This window comes from Marmota flaviventris, chromosome 17 (assembly GCF_047511675.1).
Source record: "Marmota flaviventris isolate mMarFla1 chromosome 17, mMarFla1.hap1, whole genome shotgun sequence".
Classification (NCBI taxonomy): domain Eukaryota; kingdom Metazoa; phylum Chordata; class Mammalia; order Rodentia; family Sciuridae; genus Marmota; species Marmota flaviventris.
Window position 1 is genome coordinate 20,771,303 of NC_092514.1, and position 23,430 is coordinate 20,794,732.

General features: G+C 35.4%; 1 protein-coding gene across 2 annotated transcripts in view; it reads right to left on the reverse strand.

The window, feature by feature from the left end:
- Window positions 1-396: 396 nt before the first annotated feature.
- The window catches only part of Map2k4 (mitogen-activated protein kinase kinase 4), a 132,222-nt gene continuing 109,188 nt past the window's right edge, over window positions 397-23,430 (reverse strand). For both annotated transcript variants that reach the window (XM_027954057.2, XM_071603013.1), the window contains 4 exons: window positions 16,133-16,210; window positions 12,387-12,535; window positions 4,152-4,197; window positions 397-2,782 (listed from right to left, as the gene is read on the reverse strand). In XM_027954057.2, the coding sequence (XP_027809858.1) occupies window positions 2,669-2,782; window positions 4,152-4,197; window positions 12,387-12,535; window positions 16,133-16,210 (387 nt within the window). In that variant the 3' untranslated portion in view covers window positions 397-2,668. The remainder of the gene's footprint in view (window positions 2,783-4,151; window positions 4,198-12,386; window positions 12,536-16,132; window positions 16,211-23,430) is intronic.

Below are 23,430 nucleotides of genomic sequence, written 5' to 3' on the forward strand. Positions count from 1 at the left end.
AGTCGTATTTCATGGATATTTCTAATTTCAAGGATAGGCAAAGAGAGCACAAGGAGAAGATAAAAGAAAAGGAAGCCATAAACATTTTGGGAAGGAGATAATTTTTCCCAACATGAAATGCACAGAAAACTTAAGGCAATTTCCTTGATTCTTCCCCTCTCAAGGTGAAACTTCAGAAAATCAAATTACAAAGTCATCATCACATCCTAGATTTATTACAACTGACCTGCAGGCAAAAGGATAGAACTATTACATAAACACTTCGATTCCATGTATATATCTTAAATAGAGGAGGAATTCAAACAAGAATACAGGATAAAATATTCCAAAGCTCCAAGAAGCAGTTATGTTACTGAGCTCCATTTTTACAGACAAATAAGGCAATATCCCTGCACATTAGCTTTTTGATAATTTTTATACATTTTTATATGGTACAAGAGAAAAATAACCAGAGCTCACAATGTACAGTTCTTACACTATTTTCACAGTTTGTGAACACTATACACCCTTTTGTTTTAATAAAGATACATTGTAATAAACTCCTTGCCCTTAAGTTTATAGTTTATAATAATCTATGATTAATACACTAAAATTGCCTTTTTATGTGGTCATCCACACAATAGAACGGTCAGATTAGCTCCTGGACAGTCAGAATTGCTTTTATCTCTATTTGCATAATGGCAAAGTGACCCTATGCTGAGCCAGACGGGAAGATGACAGCAGAGAAACAAATTCCTCTTGAGTCCCTGGGAGCAATGGAGGATGATGGCTTGGTGTGGTTGAAGGAAGACATACAGCAATGCCTTCTTTCAGAACACTGGGAAGTCTAAGGTTTAGGATGTCATGGGGGAGAAAATAGGGAAATTAGGCAAATGGACTAAAAAGATAAATCACGTTTGAAGTCTGCAATTTACAGAAGTATAACTTTAAACAGCACCATTCTCCCTTTATTGTTGTATTTATGACTGTCACTCTGGGAGGAGACACAGCAAAACCTGCCACAATTTGGTTCTATAATGGCATCACCTGCATCTCAGACCATGGCTGTTTAGATTCCAGTGTGCTTGGACCACTCACAGTGCTGCTTAACTACTATATAAAGCCTAATGTTCAGTGCCAGGGAGGCTGGAGCAAAACCTAACCAGAGTGTGGCTAATGGGTAAGTAAAGATAAAAAGCTAAAGATAGCAGATTTAAGTGACCTCTTACAACTGTTCAACTGTTCTGGGTTTTTCATCTTTTGGGGGTTTTTTTGGGGTAGAATTCTAATTCTAAGAAATGAATGGTGAACCGCTACTCTAGCAGGCAACAAGCGACTCCATTTCCATTCTTCCTCTGGTCAAATGTGTCTCTAGAAAAGATGCCTCTTCATCACCTACCACATTGGCTGGGCCCCGCTTTTCTCAGCCTTTTAAACATTAGAGCATATGAGAGATTTGGGGCTAAAATTCTTGGTAAGAAACATCCCTGGTAATTATAAAGATTTTACTATTAAAAATAAAAAGTGAAATACTGGATTAAGCAAAAGTTACACAGTGGCAATAGACCACAGGGAAACAGAGGTTCAGAAACTAAAGACCTGGACCAGTGGTGGCAAGAAGCAAACAAGTGAGATTTGGTCTTTTGCTGCCTACAAGAAATGTTTATCTAATCGATCAAGGCACATTGCTACTAGCTACTTCTCCCTGTTAGTGAATTATGATGGCTAAAGTATCAGGCTCGGAACCAAGGGAAAACATAGACCTGCTACAAGTTGTTCCAAATAAGATACTAGAATTAAAAACATCTGTAAACTTTGCCCTCTGTACTTTTTTTTCTTCTTTCAGTCCTGGTGGTTTGTGGCAGGTGGAACATCAAGTTGGCAGCACACCGAATTCTGAGAATGAAAAATTCTTAGGATCAGCACCTTCTTTGACAAGTGACAGACTCCTGAGTCTTCCCAATGAAGAGCAGAAGGACTGGTAAAGGAGAAAAGAACACATTCTGTCCTGTCTCAATATTTTAATGTTCACCTCTTTAAACGCAACATGATTTTTGGTAAAGATAAATTCATTCTAATTTAACATGATATTTCAAACAGGAAATTTGGCTGAGCACATCGATTCCCAATCATCGACTGTGACTGTAAAGCAACAGAATATCAAATCAGTAAATCTATTGCACTTGGTGAAGAAAGTAAATTCCTCCTTTGTCTCCCAGCTCCAGAAGGCAATGTGTCTCACTGGCTGTGCAAGATCTTCTCACTCAAGCCCGAGTCTCTATGTTCAGACATAGTACATCCATCACTGCATCCTTCCAGGATTTGGAAGTCTGACAAAACACCATTCCAGTAGCTGTGTTTCCAGGTTTTGAGTCTAGAAATGAATTTAAGAAGTGATCTAATCACAGTCAACAACTTGATCGTACTGACTTCCAAATGTCATGAATATGTTCACCACGAAAGAGCAGGATGAGGTCTCTCTGACCAGCACTAACACTGTGTGATCGATCAGGTATTACAGGGATGCATGTTCTAGGTGACAGGAGTATACAGACATGATGGAAACGAACACCAATCTTATTGCACATGGTGTCTGGGCGAGCATTAAAAACACTGTGATACAGGATGAAACTCTTTACGTCTTGCTTCCTCTCAGCCCTTTTATCTATAGTCTGATGTAGCAGCGATATCAATCAACATACATGGGAGAGCTGGGAGTAGCTGGCATTTGATCCAGGATTTTACAAACATAGCATGCGACCTCGACGGTACGTTCTTCATACATCAAAATAAAGGGATGTTTCTGTAAGAAAATTAGGAGAAAAAAAAAATCAAAAGTCTGTATCAAAGTCCAAAATGAACTTTACTCTTCTATATAGCACAGAATTGTAGGCTCCAGGCTACATGTGGCAAGGCTAGCCTTTATTTTGCACAGTTACGTTAGAGGTATGGATGTGCCTAGATGTGGTACATGATGTTATGATTTGGAGATGTCATTCTAGAAATGAGATCTGGGAACTTACCTTTGTACTAGAGAGTATTGTTGAGGCAGACAGTGGAGTTGTTCGCTCCTCAGCATAAAACAAAGCAGTAACCTCTACTACCCATCTGAGGCCAATAAGAACTACATGAATACTAGGCCCAGTCCTTTTAGAACACAGGAATGAATCACATCCTCCATTTAAGCAGAAGTATCTTATACAAAGGAGTTTAGTTGTAGTTTCTGTCACCCATTCCAAAAAAGGCCCAATAGAAACTTGCCCTATGAGCTTCTGCCTGGTGCCCTCCAGAGCCTACGCCCAATCAATACTTGCTTCATTAATCCACTGCTATCAATATTTTTTTCTACAGATTCTCTAAGTACATCATCTGAGTAACTTTATAATCGTTGCTGGGTTGACCATAAATTGAACTTAATACCCTTGGAGAGCTGGAAAATAAATGTGACAACCAAGGGAGTCTTTTCTTTAAAATCCTGCCCAAAGTTTAAAGAAAAGACTCCCTTGGTGGTGTCTACCTGTAATCCCATTGACTCATGTGAATGAGGCAGAAGGATTACAAGTTTGAGGCCACCTTTAGCTACTTACCAAGTCCCTAAGAAACTTAGTGAGATCTGTCTCAAAAAAATAAAAAGGGCTAGAGATGTAGCTCAAAAGCAAAGTGGACTCAATCCCCAGTAGCAATCAATCAATCAACATGCCTGGAGTAATACCACATCCAATAAAGTGCTTAAAATATCCAAGTTCCATGGGATAAGGAGAACTTGCAAAGAAATGTAAATAGGTCATAAAGATGTAAATCTGCATGTAAGCATTTTTAGAGGCAAAATAAGAATAAATAAGTTTTTCACTAACTTTTTCTTTCTTTTGGATGAGTTACAGCATACATAGAATATGCAGTGGAAAATGGCTTCTTAAATTAAAAGTTAGAGTTCTTTGATGAAATTTATACATATTAAGACCAAAATTTCCATGAAAATGTAGCTAGTGAATATGGAGGAAAATTATAATGACAAGTTTTCTCTTTCCAAATATTTTCACTGCAGAACATTTTTTTTAAAACTCGATAAGATCAAGCTGTTTGACAGGTCCATTGCTGGCTTAATGAACCTCAGCAAGCTCAGAGAATCTGAGAGAGGATTTATCTAAAATTTCCCGAAATCCCATACTCACCAGAAGTTCTTTATACTTTGGCCTTTTGGATTCATCCTTTGTAAGGCTAAGGTAACATAAAAATAACAGTGTTAAGATGAAGGCATATTTACCCAAGTGTCTTTCTTTTCACAAATGAAATTTTAAAAAGAATCAAATTGCTTTTTCCTTCAAATACAAAGTAACAAAGCAAACAACATGCCAAACTTAGAAAAGCACACTCAAAAAGTCTATAACTTAAGGATTTATCCTTAGGATATTTCAGTGTATGGTGGATCACTAGGAGAAAAATTAAAACAATACTAATTGTTGAAAGTTGACTAAATCATGGCATAGCTCCATGTAAGACTACTGTGTAGCTAAATATATGAATGTATATGTAAAAATAAAATTGGATATGTGTATTTTTTAATGCATATACTTTAAAAAAATATAGAAATTATTCAAGAGAAATCAGCAATCTAGTAATCCTGAGAAGTAAACAATATTATGAATTTCATCAATTTACCATTAAGGTTTTTTAAACTCCTGTACTTTGTAATTCATTGCTACATTCTCTGGTCCCAAAGTGTAACATGCTACAACTTTACCCAAAACTAATGTCATTATATAAGAACCCTGGCCCCGTGGGTATTCTCCCTGGAATTCTATCCCATCTAATATTGCCAGAAGTATTTTCATTTTGTTTCTATTTACCTCACCTTTGTTGGCCCTTATCTTAATCATTACTCCAACCTCAAATTCATTTTTTCCTATCAAACGTTAATTAGTATTGGCAAAACAGTTCACCTATGCTAAACTCATTGCTATATTTACTATCCCCCATCTTTTGTACTAGATGCTGCAAGAAGCTACATACATACCCTCTTTAAGAATAAAAGACTTACTGTTCCAAGGTGGAGATTGCTACAGCAGACAACCATCTAATAATGTTAGCCTCTTCAGGATTACCTCAGCTGAGGAAAGCCACCTTCCTTTTCTGAGAAAGCCTGTATCCAATGATGGATCCACAAAAGGGTATAAAAATCTAGGATCCTCATGGCAAGTTTAATGCATCATCCTGGCTTCAAACCTTCCCAAGAAGACTGAGGTCGTTATTGAGACTGCAGTGCAGCTCAACTTCTCCTTCTGCCCATTCCTGCTTCTTTTCTTGCACTACATTTTGATCCCAAGATCACTAACTGATTAACTGCCCAACTTTGTCTCAAAATTCTGCTTTTCAGGGCCCCAATCTATGACACCTTTCTTTTAGTTAACTTTTCTTCTAGGACAAGTATATCCTTTCAAAACACTCTATAAATGCCAAATTCTTATGTGTCTCCATTCCCAAAAATGTCTGTATTTTGCTGATTTTGAATGATATTTAAGTGCCTAAGTATAAATATTTAGGACTAGGCTGACCATTATTTTTCCCCTAAATATTCTGAAAGCAAGACTCCATTTTTGTTCTAGCAATCATTATTGTTGGTAACATACTTTGCTCTCAGCCCAGTTACCAATCTTTTGAAGGCCATCTGTTTTCTTTTCCTGCTATTACTTCGTCATTGTTCTACAGTTTTGTTTCACTGCATTTTGGGTATGTTTACCTTTATCTGCCATGATACAGAGACTTTACCTTCAATTTGCAAAGCTACCCTAGATCAATTCTCAAATGTATTCACCCATGAACTCCTTAAATATTGCTTCTTCACCTCTGGAGCTGTCTTCTGCATTTCCATTATAAACATCTTAGACCCTCTCACTCTATATTCTGTTCTCTTTGATTCTTAATTGCCTTTCATGTGATTTATTTTTGCTATGCTGGGGAAATTCCTTAGCTCCATTTCCCTAACTCTGACTTCAGTTGTTTATAGTCCAGAGAATTTTAAGTCTGTTTTGTCTTTTATTTCAATAGTTATTATTTTATTCATTCCTAAGACTTTTAATTAGTTTCATATCTAACTGTTCCATATCTATTTTATTTCTTCCTCAGTTTTATTGGAAGTTATATCTTCATAAGTTTATTTTAACTTATAAAGAATTCTAAATATGCTTATTACATTTTACAATGTGTTTCAGGTCATTCTATAAGTTCATCTCAACTTAAAGGAAATTCATGTTCTATTTTGTTGGATACTTTTGTTAATATTAGACTTCATGTATTTGGGGGTTTTAGTTTGCAGATTCGTTTTGAAAAGAATGTGTTTAACCTTCCACACATATGTATAAATACGTGAATGTCTACTAAGTACTTGAACGGAAACAGCAGTTAGTAATAAATCATATAGTTCAGTTTCCAGCACCAATATATATAACAAGGTCCTATAAAGTACCTTTCAAATTCCAGTTCTATGTTGATAATTATAACCATGACAGATCCAGCCCTCTGGTTACAAAAACATTATCTATAGTATTGTCATTCTGCAGTCCTGCTGCTTATTTAGAGCTATGGTCCAGACAGTGACTGACATCAATATATTTTTATCCAGACCCTGACTTCTGAAGAATGACTCTAATTCTTGTTGGTCCCCTATGCAAAAAGAGCATTTATAAAACTCTGATCCTAGCTGCTACTACCTACTTCTGGATCTGGAAAATAGCAACCCCATGGCTTCAGTACTACACAGCATCTTAGAAGTATTTCTATTACATTTTTCTCCTAGATTTACTTTCTTTGTAAAACTACCACGCCTTTTTGGTTTTATGTTTTTCTGTCTCATCTACTAGAGCAGAAAACTGTCAACATATAAAAACATGATGGTATTTAGGTGGAAATCTTAAGCCAAATTACCATTAACACTGATTGTCTTCTGTATCTGATTACTGCTGACATCAGTAATCTGTTTTGATAATCATATTAACCCCAATTAGATTATCCAATAAGGTAGCCACTAGCTAAATTAATTCCAATTGAATATAAAATTTACTTCCTTACTCACACTAGCCACATTTCAAGTAGCAAACAGGTACTGCATTGGATAAAGCAGATTACAGAACATTTCCATCTTCTCAGTAAATTCTACTGGAAGGACTTCAGCATTATCTTCAGTCCATCAATTTACCTTCAATTATACCTAATGTGTTCAAAGGTTAGCTACTGAATGCTTTTACTTTTTTATTTATGCTTTTTATTTCTAGCAGTTCTGTTTGGTTCTTTATAAATCTGTTCAGTAGTTGCTTTTTCTTTCTTTTTTATTTTATTTATTTTTTTGGTACCAGTTATTGAATTTTAACTACTGAGCTACATCCCCAGTGCTTTTTTTATATTTAAATTAGAGACAGGGTCTCAGTGAGTTGCTTAGGGCCTCAATAAGTTGCTGCATCTGGCTCTGAACTTGAGATCCTCCTGCCTCAGTCTCACAAGCCGCTGGGATTACAAGCGATACATTTTTTTTTTTCTGTTTCTGATCATTCTAAAATTTGAAGTCTTTGCATCAATTTTGATTCCTTAATGTTGACAATTTTTTTGGTGGAATATTCACATTCATTTAACTTTTATCTTTGGGAATTTTTTATTTTATTTATTGTGCCAGGGATTTAACCCAGGGGTGCTTTACCACTAAGCCATATCCCCAGCCCTTTTTATTTTTGAGACAAGATCTTACTAAATGCCTGAGGGCCTCCCTAAGTTGCTGACTTTGTCCTCAAACTTGAGATCCTCCTGCCTCAACCTCCTGATTCACTGGGATTACAGGCATGAGCCATCATGCCCAGCTTAAGGGTTCTTTATTCCTGAATTTGAGATTTTGCTTCTTCTGTCCATTAACTGGAGGGAGAGTGAGGGTGTCTTTCCTACCCTGGGCTTAAAATTGCTGTTTTCAAAATTATTAAATTATCTGCTTTAGGTATATTGCACAGCTTATTTATAATCAGGAATTCAATAGCAAACTCATATTAAGGTTTTATTATAATTTTAAATGTTTTGAAATTCTCTTACCTCCCATAACTTCTGATTTCACTTAGTTTCAGAGTTCTGTGGATTCATTAGTCTTGTATCAACTCTTGATACATTTTTAAATGCACTTTAATTGTATCAACTCTTGATACATTTTAAAATGCACTTTAAAATGCTTATCCAGTATTTTGAAAGTATTGTGCAAGATATCCAATGTATCCAAGTAATCTGAAGTGGCCACACACATCCTTCTGGAGCAGTTTCTCTACTCTTTAGGTACTGCTTTGACTTTGTGTTTTTCTACACTGGTATATGAGGGGGTAGCAGGGATTGTGTGTTTTAACTGAAAGCCTATTAAGTCTTCATCTTTTCTCATAATATAATCTAGATGTGACTCCTTTAGTTAATTTGGTCTGATAATTCAAGGAATCAAGTTTTTCTTCAACTAAAGGGCATCTTTATCTTAATCCCTTCTCTGCTTACTATAGAATATACTGTATTTTTCTTCTATGTCTCTCATTATTCACCATGTTCACCTTTTTATTCCTTTCTTCTGAAAGATTTGGTTAATTTGCAACATACAATTTTGCTGCATACCATTAATTCTTTCCTTTTAACTCAGAAATCATGTTTACCACATGAAGACAACATTATGTCCTCACAAAATTTTCACCAATTTTTTCAGTGACAATTTCTCAAGAAAATATTTTTTCAAATTTTCCATTCTGGTACAATTCTCTGAACCACTTGGTGTTTTCATTTGTCAGTGAATTTGCTTTTCTTTATTTCTTCTTTCCTAAAAGGGTCAAAGGGTTTATCAAATTCCACATGTTGATCTCAGGTATAGATCTAGACAATTGTGAGAAACAGGTGGAGAGCCATCACTCTCATCATCACCTTGCCAAACAGCTTATTTTCTGAGTTTAAGAGTTTTGTATGACATTCCTACCTTCTAGTGAATACAAAAAAGCATCTTCACTAGAAGTTACTTTTAGCAAAGTCTGAGCATTTCTTTATAGGTTCTTTCTAAAAGGCATAAGGCAGGAGTGAACACAGACTGAGTATCCCTAATCTGAAAACATAAAATCTAAAATCCTCCAAAATATAGTATATTTTAGTGCTGATGTTATGTCATAAGTGAAAAATTTCACCATGAAACTGTTTCATGCACAAACCATTAAACATATAATGTGAATATAGTACAAGGTGTGTATGAAACACAAATGAATTTCTTGTTCAGACTTGAGTCCCATTTCCAAGATGTTTCATTGTGTATATGCAAATATTCCAAAAATCTAAAAAAAAAATCTGAAATCTGAAACATTTCTGGTCCCAAGCATTTTGGATAAAGGATACCAAACCTTTATTGTCATAGAATTTCAGATGCATGTGGGATCTAGAATAAAGACATTTCTAGGATTGACATTTTTAGGACTGAGATTTTCATTCCTAATTGTCTGTTCCACAGCTGCCTTTTCTTCCAGGTTTTGCTGTCACAGCTAGAGAGTTGTTCAGGTTTTACATATTCCTTTTAACTTTTTTTTCTCTCTGCACAAGATGGTCAATCTACCCCTGAATTCAATTTCATCTACACAGCTTCACAAAAACTTCTCAAGGATAGAACTTTTGGTTCTTTTCCAGGACAAATACCGCCTCCCATCCCCCCTGTTTAAAACAGTCCATGGGTGATTTTTAAAAGAAAGTTAAATATAGGAAAGAGTTTAAAATGTGAGCTGAGGCCTTCATTTGAACCATATCTTCACCCTTATTTTTTTCCTTAAGGAAACTTTTAATTTAAGCAAACATACAGAGAAGGGCACAATTCCTAACCATAGAACTAAAATAAAGGGAACAATATTCTTCCATCACCTTATATTAATTCTGTCTGCTTTTAACTTTCAAAGAGAACCATATTGAGATTGTTTTTCATGCTGTTGAGTGTAAGCAAAGTTTGATCTTCCCCTTTGTTATATACTACAGTCTAAATAATGTAAACTTAATCTCTTCTATTGTTAACATATTTTATAATCATAGATTATCATGAATGTGCTTTTATAAACCTTCTTGTGTCCTTTAGTATATTGAAGTCCACACAATTCTGTTGGATACATAACTAGGTCTTGAATTGCTAGATATACTTCAGCTGTGTTTGATACTGCCAGCATTGCAAGGGAATGCATTAATCGACACTCCTACAAGGTATGTATGGAACTTCCAGGTGTTTCACCAACACTTGGAACTGTCAGTCTTTTAAATTGTAGTGTTCTGGTGATTGCAGTGGTTATCTCATTGTAATTATGATTTGCTTTCCCCTGGTGACCAATAATGTGAGTGAGCACCCTTTAATCTATTTACTGATCTCTTAAGCATATCATCTTTCAAAGTGCCTTAAAATATTTTGCCATTTTGGGTTGTCATTTCCCTATTTAAAAGGGTTTTGTATTTATAAGTACTCTTTACATAGTCTGTCCCAAGTCAAATATCTCTATGAAAATCTTTATCTATTTCAGGGTGATAAAAATATTCTATTATTCTCCTTGTGCTTTTAATTTATAAAACAGAAGAAATTCAGTTTTGCAGGAAAAAAAAGTGCAAAGAGAAGAGTGAGAAATGTGGCTAGAGCAATAAACCAAATCCAACTCATTGGGCTTTGAAAGTAATGTTAACTTAGACTATTCTAAGAATTTGAAAGTCTCCAGAGCTGTGTTTCTTAATCTTTTTTACATTATTGCCCTTTCCTACTAGGAAATTTAAATATCACAGATGTACTGTGAATCTGTTTATTTTCTATAGGTCTAGGGAGGCAGGCTACAAACCAATGTATAATTCAAGATTTTCTGTCTCTCCAAAATCAAATTTAGCTTCCTTGAGGACACTATTACTCCATTAAGAATGCTTGCCTATATAATTTTACATAGAGAAGCAACATGCTCAGATATCATCATAAAAAAACATAGAACTGATAAAAAGAACATGGTATTGCTGGATTATGAGGAAAATAATTAGAAAACTGAATGATCCAGGTTAGAGATGATAGACAATATCCAAGATAAGGATATGTGACAGGAAGAACAGACAAAGGTGGAAAGTGAATATAAGCATGCCTAGAAATAAGTATACTTCAACTGTAGACCTAAAAGATTTTATCTGTAACTATTAACCATTATTGTACCAAAGGAAACTGAAATAAAAACATAATGCATGTACTATACATACATAAAACAAAACCAATAAAGAGATCTAGGAATTAAAAAGAAACCAACTCTGATGCAAGGTCCATAGGTAATCATTTTAGATGTGACACAGGATTTTTAACCAAATGTTTCATTAAAAAAGAGTATGTAGAATGATCACATTTATATAATTATAAACTGCATGTATCATGTGCAAATTAGTACAAATAAAGATTATTTTTAAAAAAGGAAAAAACAGACCTGTAATCCTAGCTATATGATTGTAGGCAAGCCTGGGCAACTTAATGAGAAACTATCTTAAAATAAAATAAAAAGGGCTGAGGGTATAGCTCAGTTAGGGTGCTCTTTGGTTCGTTCAATTAGACCCTGAAATAGAAATGTTTAAAGACCCAGACAGAGTGCAAACAGCCTTCCTGGCAGAAAAAAAAAAAAAAAATAGGGGTGGGGGTGGGGAAGGCATGTTAAGAATAAATAAGATATACTAGATAGGTCTTCCTATCTTTACATCAGGTTGAATAACAAGTAATTATCAAAATATTCATGTAACAAAAGGGTTCTATTTAAAATGGAGACTATAACAGTCAGATATTATTGCCGTATCTAAATATATTTATTTGTAGGTGTCAAATACACACATAAAAGAACTCTTTTTAAAAGTAGACAGACAATATCAACAAATGTGGGGTCCTCACCATCTTTGAAATAAGGTTTCAGAGAGCAAATATATATAGTTCTACTAATTAAGTCTTGGTCCTGACCTTACTACATACGCCCAATGTTCTGTTGTATCAGAGTAGAGATCCATGCCTGAAAGTCTGATATGGCAATGTCTTGACTTTTAAAGCTTTCAAGTGATTCTAGTATCATTTCATTGTGAGAACCACATCAGGATAAGATGATCAGCAGTCTCACCTAGAGGTTTAACCTGGTTGTACAGGTACTAGAAGTCTGGAGGCAGCAGCTTCACCGCCCACAGTTGTTTCTCACACATACCTGAGCAGCAGAATAGGAGGGAGTACTGTGCAGGCTAGCTAGTGCCTTTCACACCATCACAGAGAGCCAGAATCCTAGCCTGGAAGTCAGGATGATGTGACCAAGGGTCCCTCCTATTTATACAATGTTGCTAATATGAAGTAATATTGCTATTCTCATCACATGTATTTGGGATTTCACAAATCAAGTACTCACCACAAGTTGACAAAGTTGATGAAACTTGGGGAGAATTCCCTTTCCTCGGAATTACTCAGCTGTGGAGGATCTCCTTTCACAACTTGTGTTAGTTGATCAAATACACTATTCCACTTTGGATAAGGAAATCGGCCTGTGGCCAACTCGTACTAAAGAGAACAGAGGAAAAAGTAAAATATACTAAGCATTACTTATTACTCCCCACTGGAATGACTATGATGATAATCTAAACTCCAAGCAAAACTCTGTAAAAGCCTTGAATCAACTAAGATAAGGTAGGGGTAGTATCTTCAGAATCTTCAGATGGGTAAGTGCCTTATGTTTTATTTAGAAAACTATGGATCAAATTTGAGGACTTGGACTAAAGGTAAACACCAAAATTTAACCTAAATTATGTCCCCACAATGCATGCCCTGGTCAGTCTCTGTCTCTAACTCCTTTATATAAGAGAATCTGGAAGCTTGGTTTATAACTTTTTTTAGTACAGGTTTTCTGCACAATTTGTAATTACCTGAGCGGAAGGCCATGATCTAGTAGAGTGGTCATATTCCTTTGTAAGTTAATACAAAATTCAATAAACATAAACCTAATCTGGCAGGGTGCAGGGCGCCTGCTTGTAATCCTGTGGCTTGGAAGGCTGAGACAAGAGGATCACAAGTTCAAAGTCAGCCTCAGAAATTTAGCAAAGTCCTAAGCAACTTATCAAGACCCTTTCTCAAAAAAAAAAAAAAAAAAAAAAAATATATATATATATATATATATATATATATATATATATATATATATATATATATATATATAAAGGGACTAGTGCTGTGGCTCAGTGGTTAAGCACTCCTGGGTTCAATCCTGGTCCAAAAAAAAAAAATGGACTCTAATCCGAGTTTAGAGAAAACAATGTATAGATCCTGTTCTACAGTTATTCTGTAGTTACAACTTCAATAACAATCAGATTTTATTATTACAGAAGAAATCAAGTCAGGGTCAAATCCTTCACTCTGAGTAAAGAACTCAGGACAGAATCTCTAAAACCTTACAAAACAAATCTGAAGACTCTTATATTCCAATTCATCAAGAATCAAAATCAAGTACTCATATTCTCACCTTTTCCCTACTCTGTTCTGAATATAATGAAAACCTAGGAGTTATGCTTTTTAAGAAAGAAACTGCTGCATAGCATAATGAATCCCATTTTATGTGTTTTGACATGTAGCTGACACAGGGGAATGAGATACCAAACAATATAAAGAAAGATGGCATCAGAGAGTGGAGGAGAGGGGGGCGGAGAGGGAGAGAAAGAGAATATGAATGTGAACAAACACTATCTCAGAATAACTGTTTCAGCCTTTTCTCTCTGAAAAAGCCTGTTTTAGCTAGGCACAGTGGCACATGCCTATAATCCCCAGGACTCAGGAGGCTGAGGCAGGAGGATCACAAGTTCAAGGCCAGCTTGGGCAATTTAACAAGACACTCTCAAAAATAAAAAAGATTGGGCATATAGCTCAGAGGTAAACTCTCCCTGGTTCAATTCCCAGTTACCCCCCAACACCACCAAAGGCCTCTGTTAGATCACTGTTGTCCCCTCATTTATGTATATGTGGGAAAGCAAGAAGGTATGCATGCACACACTGAAATTTTTTCCTTTGGCTGAGGTTTCTTTGTTAAAATTACAAATACTTTGAAAGAAACAAATGGCTAGTCATAGCATTAAGAATAATTTCATTAGATTCATTCTTGAGAACAGATTTTAATAAAAGAAGAAAAAAGGGGCTTATATACCATAAAATACTCAGGATTTAGTAATTAATTTCATATATGTCATAATTTTTTTATTATTCCTATGAAAAATAAATTATTAAATAAATGCAAGTACTGAATACCTTGCTTTTAAATAACAAGGGTTAGACAAAAGTACTTCAAGAAATTTGCTTTAAAAAATTTCTTTGTTAAAACTTTTAAAGGTCTGGGGAGGTGAAGATAACAGAGTAGAGAGAAGGGTGCTTTCCAAACTGCTCTGTGGCATGAGACCAGGAAAGTAGATAAATAGATTATCGTGAAGAAAAATGTCCAATATCCATCAATGACTTCAAACAATACATTTTAAATGTACAATAGCTTTAATAGTTTCATTTATTTACTCATGACTTCAGAATAAACCATATAAATTATTTCACTAAAAATCTGTACAGAAATTAAATTTAGTATCTAAAATTTTAAAAAGATGCAAAGGTCTAGGGCTATAGCTCAGCGATAGAACACTTGACTAGCAGGCACAGGCAAGGTCTTGGGTTCAATTCCCAGTACTACACTAAAAAAACCTTTCATAAAACAAAATTCTTCATGTATGTGTTCTTTAAACATAATTGATAATGTTGCAGATAGATATTTCTGAATTCATACAAACTACAGGTCTTGCTAGAGTCTTTTAGAAGCAGTTGTCAAGACCCTTCTTTAGCCAGTTAGTTTCACAATCAGAAATGATTGTAAGAAGTATTTCCTGTATTTGGACACAAGAAAAAAGTTCTTTGCAGAGGAGAGCAATTAGCCTTAAACTATACAGAGAATTCATTAGTCTGGTAATATTACTCATCAAGAATAACTAGTGGGATGGGGTTGTGGCTCAGTGGTAGAGTGCTTGCCTAGCATACCTGAGGCATTGGGTTCGGTCCTCAGCACCACATAAAAAATAAATTAATAAAGTAAAAGTGTTTTTTTTTTTTTTAAAGAAAATTTTAAAAAAAGAATAACTAGAAAGAGTATATTATTCTGGCAATGTCAATGAAAAAAATGGAGCTTATTTGAAAAACTACAATAAAGCTCACTGCATGAATCTTTGAATCTCAACTATGGGATCCTAGGTAGCTCAAACTGAAAGAGAAAAATGGAAAAGAAAGGTTTATGCTATCTCACAGGCCAGTCCAATCTTGTGCAGAAAATTCACAAACAATGTAGAAGAAAGTATAGAATCTTTCCAAAAATCAGAAAAATCTCAACAAGTCCTGGTAAAAAATAAAATTTGGAAAACTGGAAATAAGCACATAAAGATATTGTTATAGACTAAGTGTTTATATTCCCTTAAAATCTGAATGAATGGCCAGGCACAGTGGCACATGCCCATAATCCTAGCTACTCAGGGCTGAGGCAAGAGAACACCAAGTTCAAGGCCAGCTTTGGCAACCTAGGGACAGCCTGTCTTAGAATTTTAAAAAATAAAATAAAAAGGACAGGGGATACAGCTCAATGATAGAGTACCCCTGGATTCACACTCTAGTACTTTGGGAGGAGGGTGTCGAATGTATGTTGAAACTCAATCTCCAAGGTGACAGTATTAGGAGATGGAGTCTTAGGGAAGTCATTAGATCAGGAAGGTAGAGCCCTCATAAATGGAATTACTGCCCCTACAAGACAGACCCCAGATAAGTCCCTTGGCCCTTCTGCAGTTCACTAGACACAAAAATCTGTCACCATCTAGATATTGGGTTTCAAATCCTCCAGACCTGTGAGAAATCAATTTCTATTCTTGATAAATCATGCAGTTTACGATTTTTCATTAAATCAACCCAAACTAGGATACTTTTTCTATGTGATCAAAATTTCAGTACAATCCACTGGTATAAAGAGCTTATTTGTTTCTGGTTGCTCGCTGCAAATGAGTCAAGTTCTCATTGTTCTTTCCTCAGTATGTTTCACTTCTAACTTTCCTACTGTTACACTATTATGACAAAGTTGGGTCAACATAAACATACCAATGTGATCCCCAAACTCCAGACATCAGAGCGGACATCATATCCTTGTCGTGATGCACTTGGGTCTATTCTTTCAGGCTAGAACACAAAGAGAAATCAAAGTCACTAACTATGTTTACCCTCAAGGAACACAAAATTGGAAGCCAATAGTTGGGAAGGTAGTTAAAATGCTAGCACATTCCTAGAAGATACATGTTTACCACAAGAATAGGAGTAACAGGAAGCCATTATTATATTGAAAACAAACAAACAAAAAATAATTCAATGGCTGCTTTCATGAAGGGAACACACAGCAACTCTTTCAATTTCTTCCCCTAAGGACCCAAAGGATTTATAAAGCTGAAACTGAGAATGTCAATAGGGGAAAAAGGAAAAAAAAAATTGAAAATATAAAAAATTACAAAGTTAGATTAGTAAGACTTAGTTTAGCTGTATAGGGGGAAAAGCTGTCTTCTAATTTTACTAGTCTTTTGTTTCAGTGGACAAAGCCAAACCACAATATATTTCAGACACAAAAGCAAAACTTTAGCCTAAATTCATTATAATTATTTTACCCATTCTTCATAATAAATCTAAATTTATCAATTATGTATTATATTTGAAAATCTCTATTATTCATTATTAGCTAAATCAAAGCACTGCAGTAGAGTCAATATATTACCTTGTTATTTGAAAAGCAAAAACCACTTTTAGTAATTTCTGTAAAGGGAGCATCTTTACATTTCCTTGAAATTAGGTGCCATCATTTACACAGTAATGCCAGGGATGGAGAAGAAAAGAAAGTGAGGGTATCACTGGCACAGAATCAACAATGGATCCTTAGCTAAGGCTGATAATAACTGTTGCTAAATAGAAATGCACAGAAAAGCATTAACAGCTGACTGTATTACACTCTGCCTATCAGCAACAACTAATTTGGAGACCTATATATTTTAATTTGAACATGAATACTATGCTGCATAAATATTTATGAAAAGCTATTTACTTTGTTTTTAGTTGTGAATACATTTATTCACCTTATTACAATCACAGTACATAAAACTCCCATCTATTCAATCAAGAGAAAAAAATATTCCATCCAGCATCAGCAGCAATAAATGAGTTTTCCATTGGGAGGACTCAATATTATAAAAAAGCAACCATCAAGTTAATTTACAAAGCTTAATAAAATACCAATAAAATTACATCTGTTTTTATAAATATTCATCTGAAAAATATAGAAAATTAAAAGTGAAGTCCAGAAATAGTCCTAAATCCAAAAGAACAGTATGAGTATTGATTCTAAATAATGGAATTTGAAAAAAACAGAGAATTTTTAAAAAATATTTAAACTGGTTAACTGTAGGGAGAAAATGTGTACTCCTTTCCTTTCCTTTGACAATCACTAGAATTGACAACAGAATTTAAAAAAAAAATATTGGGCTGGAGTTATCATTCAGTGATAGAGAGTTGGTTCAGCATGTTTGAGACACTGGGTTCAATTCCCAACACTGGGACAAAGAACAAGAAGACTTAATCTTAGACCTAGGTGTAGTGTCTCATGCCTGTAATCCCTACTAAGTAGGCTGAGGCCAGGCAGGAGGGTCACAAATTCAAGGCCAGCCTGAGTAACTTAGCAAGATTCTGTCTCCAAAAAAAAGAATCAAAAGGGCAGGGAAATCTACCTCAGTGGCAGAGCACCCCTGTGCTTAATCCCTGGTACCACATTAAAAAAATAAAACAAAACAGTTAAACTTAGGCACTAAATTAAAATTTACAGCTATTTCCAATCTTAATGAGGAAAAATTTTCAAGACATGACAACAGCCAGAAAGAAACTTGTTTTTAAGAAAATGAAAAACAGCCTGGTGCAGGGGCACACACCTGTAATCCCAGTGACTCGGGAGGATTACAAATTTTGAGGACACCCTAAGCAACTGAGTGAGATTCTAAGCAACTTAGCAAGACCTTCTCTCAAAATTTTAAATAAATAAATAAAGAGGGGGGGGGGGGGTGGAGGGAGGGAGGGAGGGATGAAGCTCAGTGGTAAAGCATCCCTAGGTTAAAACCCTATTACAAACAAAACAAAACACCTCGACAGGCTCCCATTAGAATTCTCTATTTTTATAATTCAACACAAAAATGTAAAATTTAAAGACAGATGACAAACTCTGAGAACACACACATATATTATAAAAGGGTTAAAATTCTTTTATATAAATATGAAAGATTCCTAATAGAAAAACAGATAAAAATAATATATAAAAGTGGCCAAATATAAGAAAAAGAATAAAAACACTTAATTTTATTAACTAATTTTAAAACATACAACCAAAGCAATATTACATTAAAAGGAGATTCCACTCTGACCTATCAGTTTAGCAAAGCTATAACTGTAAATTTATAACACAGATTACCAGAGGAGATTTAGATTGTTTAGAAAACGAACTCTTCTGATGATACTTTTCTCAAAGGTGCCAGAATATGTGAACACTGTACATACAAGATATTACAATAAAGCAAATCACAAGTACAAAACACATAAAAGTTATGTTTACATAACTATGTTTACATCTATGTAATGATAAACAAATTGCTAATGATCATCTGAGCCTTCCATGAGTCAAAGGCTGGTAGAGAGATCTTGCCTCTATGTTGATGGCTGCTGAATTATCAGGATGGCTAGTGATGAAGGCTAGGTTAGCTGCGGCAATTTCTTAAAGTAAGACAAGAATGATGTTTGCTGAATCATCTTTCCTTTACAAAAGATTTCTCTGTAGCATGTGATGCTATTTAATAGCATTTTCCCCAGGAGAACTTTCAAAATTGAAGTCAATCCTCTTCAAAACTCTGCCACTCCTTTACCAATTAAAGTTAGATAACATTCTAAATTCTTTGTCGTGATCTCAACAATGTTGAAGCATCTTCACCAGTGGATTTCATCTCAAGCAACCACTTTCTTTTGTTCATCCCTAAGAAGCAATTCCTTCTCTATTTAAAGTTTCATCACATGATTGCAGTAATCCAGTCACACCTTGAAGAGGTACACTTTCAATTCTCCTCTTCCCACAAGTTCTACAGTTCATACCTCCACTGACGTCTTGAACCCTTCAAGTCTTGAACCCCATAAGATTTGCCATCAACTTCTTCCAAACTCCTATTAATGTCAATATTTTTACTTCCTCCCATGAGTCTCAGCTATTTCTAATGGCATTTAAAATGGTGAATCCTTTCCAGAAGGTTTACAATTGATATTTTGCCCAGATCTATTAGAGGAATCGCTATCCCTGTCAGAAAAAGCCTTATAAAAAGTATTCTTAAATAATAAAAAATGAAAGTCTAAATTACTTCTTGTTTCATGGACTGCAGAATGGATATTGTCAGCAGGGAAGAAAATAACTTTAATCTTGATGAATATTGCAATCAGAGCTCATGGGTAACCAAGTGCATTGTCAATAATCAATAATATTGAAAGGAATCATTTTTTTCTGAGCAGAAGTTCTTAATAATGGGTTTAAAGTATCCAGTAAACCATGCTGTAATTAGATATGCTATCATCCAAGCTTTACTGTTTCATTTACAAAACAGGCAGAAGAGATTTAGCATAATTCTTAAAGGCCCCATGATTTTCAGAATGGTAAATAAGGACTGGCTTCAACTTTACCAGCTTCATGAGCCTCTAACAGGAGGGTCAGCCTATCCCATAAAGCCAGGCAATCTTTAAAGTCCTAGATGGCATCTTCTAACAGAAGGCTATTTCATCTACAATGAAAATATATTATTTAATGTGGACACCTTCATCAAATATCTTAACTAGATCTTCTGGATAACTTGTTATAGCTTCTACATTAGTAATTGCACTTTTAGGTTACTTAGATGACCTCTTAAACTTCATGAACTAACCTCTGCTAAACTTTTCTCTAAGCCTTCACAGTAATGAAGAGACTTAGGACCTTGCTCTGGTTAACCTTTGGAACAGTGTGGCTGATTTAACTTATATCCAAACCATTTTGTCCATATCAGCAATTAGGCTGTTTCACTATTTTGTTCTTTGGTGTGTTCACTGGAGTTAGCACTTTTAATTTATTTCAAGAACTTTTCCTTTGTGTTAACAACTTGACTAACAGGAGCAACAGGCCTAGCATTTGGCATATGAGTTTTTCCATTAAGTTTAAAATAAATGCCTTCCTAGTTTAATCATCCCTCACTTTTTGATTTGAAGGGAGACACCAGAGACAACTCCTTTTACTTAATACTTAAAGGCCACCACAGGATAATTAATTGGCCTAATTCCAATACTGGGTGTGTTGGTGTGTATTAGGAAATAGGCCCGAGTAGGAGGTGGGGGCAAGACTGGTCAATGGAGCAGTCTGAATACATGCAACATTTACCAGTTAAGTTCACCTTCTTGCAGTTCCTGGCACTAAAAACAATTACATGGAAGACCACTGGTCATAAACCACCAAGATACATGTCACAACAATGAACAAATTTGAAATATTTTTAAAATACAATACACAATATCTATAAAGCACAATAAAACAAAACAAAATGAAGTCTGTCTGTATTCTTAGTTTTAATATTTTTAACAGAGATACAATCTTCTAATAAGAAACACATTTATAAAATATCAGTGTAGAATTCTTCAAACATATTTAACATTTTCAAAAGTAGAAAATAATAATTCAATGGGATTTCAATATCATTGAGGAGTGAAAATAAAGAAACTAGGGATAAATTATTTAAAGATAATAGATAAAAACAGTGTCACCCGATATTTATTTGGGAATAAGAATACATATACATTCTTTGGAGTGAGGAAAAATCAGACCTGGAATCTCTTCCTGAATATTCCAATATGCTTTACTGGGCAATAAGTCTTGGGAATCCTTAGGAAATTAAAAATGGAAGTAAAAAGTCCTTTTTAGCCCAACACCAACTTATGCCCAGATAAGAGGCAGTCATCTCATATTTAAAAAAAAAAAAAAAATTCAACTACTAAAAAAATTGTATTGGTTAACTCAACTGCAAATCAACATTTCCAAAGATGATATCAGTGTTGGATATTTGTTTACTGTTTTTGACTTTTCTAGGTCAAAATTCTCTGTAGTACACACATCCAGGGGTTTCAGTACTGACTCACAAAATCACTACTGGTGTTCATATTTATTTTTTAAGATTTATTAAGATATAATCTATATACCTATATAATTTACCCATTTAAAGTGTACAATTCAATGACTTTCAGTGTATTCACAGATAATGTGCAACCATGAGCACTGTTATTTTTACCACCTTAAAAAAAGTAATTAAATTTGGACCTTTTGGTAATCACCACCCTACTGTACGCCCATCCTTCTTATATCACTAGTTCTAAAAAACCACTAATATTTTGTCGCTAATAAATTTCCCTTGGTCTTCTGTATTTGACTTCTTCCATTTAGCATAATGTTTCCAAGTTTAACCAGGCTGGAGGATGTAGCTATACATCTATACATCTTCCTTTTTGTGCCTAGTCACCCATTATATAGATTATCCAAATTTTGTTTGCCAATTCATCAACTGATTGACATTTCTACCTTTTATATATCATAAATGTTTCTATCAACATTCATGTATAAGTTTTTGTATGGATATATGTCTTCAGGTCTCCGGGGACTAAACCTCTTGTTCCTATAATACCTCTATTTTAAATATCCGAGGAACTGCCAGATTTTTCCCTAGTGGCTATACCATTTTATACTCTTACCAGAAGTATATGGAAGTTCCAATTTTTCCATACCCTCTGCAACATTATTATCTGACTTGTTGATTCTAGTCATCCTATCAGATACGAAGTGGTACCTCATTGTGGTTTTAATCCTTTAATTTTTAAGCAAATTTTTAAAACCTGATATTTAATTAATGACCAAAAGCTTTCTTCACTCAAATGCAGAGAATCAACTTAAGTTTGCTCCTCAGTTCATGGCAACAGGCCCTCATGGGTCCTATTCCACTCCTTCCCCATAGGCAATCACTTTAACTGCACTTGATTCCTTATCCAGCAAAACTGTTCTCCAAAACTGAAGAAGAAATGAAATTTTCTCAGAGAAATAAAAACGAGAGCCTGAAAGGGGCACCAGTGACTGTACTGAGCCATATGAAGAAGTTAAAAAAAAAAAAAAAAAAAGCTGGCAAAATAACTACATACGTAAATATAAAGGCCATTATAATTATATTTCTAATTTACAAATCCTCTTTTTGCTTCTTAAATATTTCAAAGATGAATGCACAAAATAATAATTATAGATCTTTATCAGACACACACAATGGACTGACATGATTAGTGATGATAACAACATGGGAGACTCTATATGAACAGTTTGTATGCTTTTGAAACTAAGGTGGCATTAATTCAAACTAAACTACTATAAATTTAAGGGGCTAATTGTAATGAAGATGATAATCATCAATAAACTATCTAAAAATGTAAAAATGAATGAGAAGGGAATCAAAAAGCCACAACACAAAAATTCAAATAACAGAAAAAGGGCAGAAATAGAGGAAAAATTATTTTTGAAAAAGGTATAAAACTGCAGATGCGGCTGCCACAGAGGCAGCTGCCATGTCCAGATTCTCTTTTCTGGGCACAGCCTCGGCTACCTCTGAACTACTTCCCTGGCCACTGCCACTGATGAACAGAGTTCTCCTGTCCAATCAGCTGCCACCTGCACCTCTACCACCTTCACTGCTGCCTCTGATGTCACTGCTGCCATCCCGTGGTCACCTGGAGGTCTTCCTTCTAAGTGCTGCTGCCCCTGCAGCTGCAACCACCTGCTGCTGCCACAGAAGACACCGATGCCCAGGACACAAGTGAGGTGGACACCACTGCTGATCCCATAGCTGCAGGTGCAGCCACCACTGCTGCTGACTAGCTGCCTGCTGCCAACAACCACTGCTACTACTGCTGCTACCACCTTCTAAAGGACTGTTGTAGCGGAGATTCCAGGTTTGGTTGCATGTAGCTGCAACAATTTTGGGATACGAACCAGAGCCTGGGGCTTGGTGCCAGCAGGTTTACCACCACAACCACAGCAGCCTCTGGGGGCTCCTGTCGGAACCTGAAGGTCCAGTGTAGGGGTGCCTGTGGGTTTGGAGGCACCTGGGGTCTTCCTGCTGGGAGTGCTGGTGGCTCGTCTTGCTGCTGCGTGTCGGGGTTGCTCCTCTGCTGGAGTGTATACTGGTGGTTTCTCTGCAAGTAGGAGCAGCATTGAGATCTTGGGACTACAGCATAGCAGAGCCTGAGGTATCTGAAGCCCAGATCGGTTGGGATAGTGACTG